This window comes from Humulus lupulus, chromosome X (assembly GCF_963169125.1).
Source record: "Humulus lupulus chromosome X, drHumLupu1.1, whole genome shotgun sequence".
In the NCBI taxonomy this organism is placed as follows: Eukaryota; Viridiplantae; Streptophyta; class Magnoliopsida; order Rosales; family Cannabaceae; genus Humulus; species Humulus lupulus.
In genome coordinates, this window is record NC_084802.1 from 236,488,679 (window position 1) to 236,493,563 (window position 4,885).

At 41.3% G+C, this 4,885-nt stretch overlaps 1 protein-coding gene across 1 annotated transcript; it reads right to left on the minus strand.

Moving 5' to 3' along the window:
* Window positions 1–572: 572 nt before the first annotated feature.
* On the minus strand, window positions 573–3,449 carry LOC133806873 (uncharacterized). Its single transcript, XM_062244955.1, has 4 exons — window positions 3,158–3,449; window positions 2,272–2,507; window positions 1,273–1,915; window positions 573–988 (listed from the first exon to the last, which is right to left on the minus strand). The coding sequence occupies exons 1-4, from the start codon at window positions 3,447–3,449 to the stop codon at window positions 573–575; spliced, it is 1,587 nt and encodes a 528-aa protein (XP_062100939.1).
* Between the last annotated feature and the right edge of the window lie 1,436 nt (window positions 3,450–4,885).

Sequence of the window (4,885 nt, forward strand, 5' to 3'; positions counted from 1 at the left end):
CATCACGGAAGTACAGCTCCTTCGCCCAAATGACCTCCGGTGTCGCCGGAAAATTCTTCCAAAGGGGCGAAGATACCCAAAATCTCGCTAGAGAAAAATGGCGAGTTGACCGGAATGATTTAGTGGGTGACGATCCTCTCATGACGCTGATTCCAACGGTACCACCCACTTGCCGAACGGTGGTCGGAGTTCGCCGGAAAGTCACCTCAAAGTATCGACGGCAAAACTTCAGAGTGGTCGTACAGGCGCGTCCTTGCTCCGATGGTCACCAAACTTTGGGGTTGCTGTCGTCGCCGGTCGAGGAAGTTGCAGCACCGGCACATGTCAGAAATGGTGGGAAGTGGTGGCTAGGTTTGGTTCCTTGTCGTGACTTGCCAAAAGGAAAGCATGGAAGAAGAAAAAGAAGAAGAAGAAGAAAGAGAAAGGTTCGGGAGGGAGAAGAAAAGGAAAAAAATCAAATATATAATTTAAATTAATTAATTTTTTTTTCCTCCCATATTTGACTTTTTCAACCTGAAAAAGTCTCAAGTTTGACATTCTTCCCTCCTTAAAGAAATTTCGTCCCGAAATTTTCAAAGTACAACCCCAATCTGAAAATTAAACATATGAGGATACTTCTCGTACAACTCCAACTCTAACTCCCAAGTAGCCCCGTCTTCTCTATGGTTCCGCCATAAGACCTTGACTACGAGAATCTCTCTATTCCTTAGCACCTTTAACTCTCTCGCTAGAATTCTGTTAGGTTGTTCTTCACATGTCACGTCCTCTTGAAGAGGGATAGCCTCATACTCAATGATGTGCGATGGGTTTGGAGTATACTTCCTCAACATCGACACATGGAATACATTGTGAACATGCCCTAACCGCACTAGTAAGTTCAATCGATAAGCGACCTCCCCATCCCTCTCGATAACCTCAAAAGGTCTAATATACCTCGGGGCTAGCTTACCCTTCACTCCAAATCTCGTCACACCAAGCATGGGAGTAACTTTCAAGAAGACATAGTCACCAACATAACTCTTCTGATGACTTTGAACAACCTTAAGTCTCTCTTGAAAATTTTTTTACTTTGATCTTCCCAGTAGTACTAGCAATTTGAGATCCAATTGTGACATGCTAATCTGGTTCTGTCCAACACAAAGGTGATCTGCATGGTCTCCCACATAACGCATCATAAGGAGCCATGCCTATACTGGCCTGGTAGCTATTATTATAAGTGAATTTCCACCAATGACAAGTGTTCTCCCCAGCTACCCCCAAAATCCAAAATACAAGAACGAAGCATGTTCTCCAAAGTTTGGATAGTCCTCTCAAACTGTCCATCTGTCTGAGGGTGGTGAGCAGTGCTCAAGTTAAGTTCAGTTCCTAAAGCTTCTTGCAATGCTCGCCAAAACTTTGATGTAAATCGAGGATCTCTCTCAGAAATAATACTGGAAGGCAACCCATGCAGTCGAAGTATATTACCCACATAAAGTCGAGCTAGTTTAGAAACCTTACAATCCTTCCTAATTGGAATGAAATGAGCAGATTTGGTCAAACGATCAACAATCAACCGGATAGTGTCATGCTTTAATGGTGTTAATGGTAATCCCATCATAAAGTCCACCGTGATCTCATTCCACTTCCATTCTGATATGGGTAAAGGTTGAAGCAACCCTGAAGGTCTCTGGTGCTCAGCTTTAACCTGTTGGCAAACCATACACTTAGCTACAAAGTTAGTCACGTCTCTCTTCATACCTTCCCACCAATATTGTCTTTTCAAATCTCGGTACATCTTTGTGCTTCCAGGATGTACAACAAACTTAGACCTCTTGGCCTCAATCATAACAGACTCTCTAAGATCAGGGATATTTGCAACTACTAATCTTCCCTTATGGTATAAGAATCCTTCAGCATTTACTGTCCATCCATCTAACTGCCCACCATTTTGGATTCGATTCTAGATAAGTCTCAATTTCTCATCTTGCCACTGACATTGCTTAACTTGTTGAAGTAGCACTGTGTAGCAACCATATTTTCTTTTCCATGAGGATATTTCAAAGTGGAATCATAATTTTCCCTGCACTCGACCCTTCTTCTTTGCCTCAAAGTCAAGTCTCTTTAAGTAAAGAGATACTTTAAACCTTTATGATCAGATTATAATTCAAACTTTTCCCCATATAAGTAACATCTCCATATTTTCAAGGCAAAAATCACTGCTGCAAGTTCTAAGTCATGTGTGGGGTAGTTCTTCTCATGTGTCTTCAATTGGCATGAAACATAGGCAACAACCTTGGCATTTGGCATGAGAAGTCCACCTAAACCAGTACCAGAAGCATCAGTGAATACCACAAACGGTTCATCACTATTAGGCACAGCGAGAATAGTCGTCGTAGTCAATCTTGGCTTAAGTTCTCTGAAAGCTTCTTCGCAATTGTCCTCCCACATGAACTTTAAATCCTTCCTTGTTAGCTTTGTCAAAGGCATAGCAATTCGAGAAAAATTATCCACAAAGCGACGATAGTAACCTGCTAACCCAAGAAAACTTCAAATCTCAGTAATGTTCTTTGATTTTTCCCACTGCAAGATAGAATCTATCTTCACATGAATCCACAGTAATGTCCTCTTAATATTTTACATACCCTCAGAATTTGACCTCAGTCGTCCAGAAGTCACATTTTTCTTTCTTAGCATATAATTGATGGTCCCTCAAAGTTTGCAACACAATTGCTTAATGTTCTGTATGGTCCTCGGGTGTCTTGGAATACACCAAAATGTCATCAATAAAAACAACCACAAACTTATCCAAGTAGGGTCTAAAGATTCTATTCATAAGGTACATAAATGTTGCAAGTGCATTCGTCAATCCAAATGGCATCACCAAAAACTCAATGTGTCCATAACGCGTTCTGAAATTAGTTTTAGGAATATCCTCTTCCTAAATCCTCAATTGACGATAGCCTGACCTTAAGTCAATCTTGGAAAAACACTTTGAACATATGAGCTGATCAAACAACTCATATATCATTGGCAATGGATACTTGTTCTTAATTGTCATCTGGATTAATTTCTTATACTCGACGCACATTCACAAGGATCCATCAGATTTCTTGGCAAACAAAACTGGAGCTCCCCATGGGGAAGTATTGTTCTTGATGTACCTTATCCATTAGCTCACCCAATTGCTTTTTTAATTCATCCAAATCTGCAGGTGCCATGCGATAAGGGGTAGTAGAAACTGGTTGAGTCCCGGGAATCAAATCAATGCAAAACTTGATATCTCTATCAGGTGGTAGTCCTGGAAAATCCTCAGGAAACACATCTAGAAAGCCACTAACCACTGATATCCAAGGAAACTTGTCTAGAGGCCTAGACTTATCCTCAATTGCAAACAGGCTCCCATAACACTCTAAGTTTATTTTCCCACCTAAACATGCCTTAAGGATAGGATCCTGCCTTACTGCATTCATGTTGGCTCGATATACAATGAAATCTCCACTTGGAGTTAAAAGAGTCACCCTTTTTGCGTGAGCAATCAACAATGGCTTGGTGCTTAGACAACCAATCCATGCCAAGAATCACATCAAATTGTCCTATAGGTAACACCATCAAGTTTCCTAATAAATTATGCCATTCAAACACAATACAACTGATTTGCAGATGGTTGATACTTCACCATGCCCTCCCATAGTAACACTCAACTGCAATGCATGACTAAAAGTTTCCCAACTCAAACCCAACATGCTAGAAAACATTAATGATATACAAGAATAAGATGCACCAGTATCAAACAATACATGAGCCCAAGAGTGTGAGATGAGAACCACAACACCCACAACTCCCTGGGATGCTCCTCCTTGTACATCATCACCACCAAGAGCATAGGGTTAACCAGAGGCTTTTTCCTTTGCTTTCCCTTTTCCTTGACCAGGATGGCTTATGCTTGCATTAGAGCCTCCTCCGGGATTGAAACCTTTCTAACTTCCAGCAAAAATAGGAGTTTGAAAACTATGCGAGTACCCCTGGTTGAATCTTGAACCTTGGGGCTAGAGCTGATGTTGATATTGGGATTGTTGCCCAGGTGTGGGTGTGAAACCATAGGATGAAGTCTCAGACTGCTTACTTTTAGGTTGTCCTGTGAAAGGAGTAGGCCTAACATAGCTCCCTATGGGTCCTCTAGGTGATGGTTGGAACCTCTGTTGTCGTGTGGGCAATTTTTTCTTCTTATGACCCCGTTGGCCACAACTGAAACACCCATACGATGCAATTCGAGTCTTTCCTTAAGATTTGCTACTATTGCTATCCCAACTAAGTTGTTTTCCTTGGGATAACCATCGCCCTTGGTTCTTCTTGTTCATTTTCCTATCATTTCCTCTTTCTCGGGCCGGATTCTTTATTTCAATTCCTTCTTGATGAGCCTCAGTCCGTAAGGCTGCTGTCACACACTCATTCAAATTTCCAAAGGTCATAGGGCAAGTGGACCCAGCATTGAAGGGAGTAAGGGACGGAGGAACTGCTGAATTAAAAGAGGTTGATCGACCGTACCAGCATAAACATAAGAAGATAAGTCTACAAACTTCATGTAGAATTCATTCACTCACATCCATCATTATCTAGTCATTTTGTCATCTCATCAACCTATCATTGATCTTAAGCAATCAAATGATCCAATCAAGTCCTCCTATGAGATGGATTAAAATGTTGTTCTTCAAAAACCCATCTCAAAATTTCCTCAAGTCATCCCATCAGTTCCACTCATCCTACTTAAGGCTTCCTACCAATCCGGTGCGCTCCTTTCCAACTTGGGCACATTAACATTAACATGATACTCCTTAGGTGTTCCCATAATGTTTAAACTCTTCTTTATATGCCTCGACCATCTTTCAACAACCATGGAATCATTTCC

Bases quoted from the DNA above. Each gene is read 5' to 3' on its own strand.
- LOC133806873 (XM_062244955.1), bottom strand. From the start codon at position 3,449: ATGAATGCAGTAAGGCAGGATCCTATCCTTAAGGCATGTTTAGGTGGG. The intron at 1,916-2,271 runs GTTGTTGCCTAT...AATGGTGGGCAG, and splicing joins TTCTCATGCCAAATGCCAAG to TTAGATGGATGGACAGTAAA. The intron at 989-1,272 runs GTATTTTGGATT...TCTTCTTGAAAG, and splicing joins GGAGAACATGCTTCGTTCTT to TTACTCCCATGCTTGGTGTG.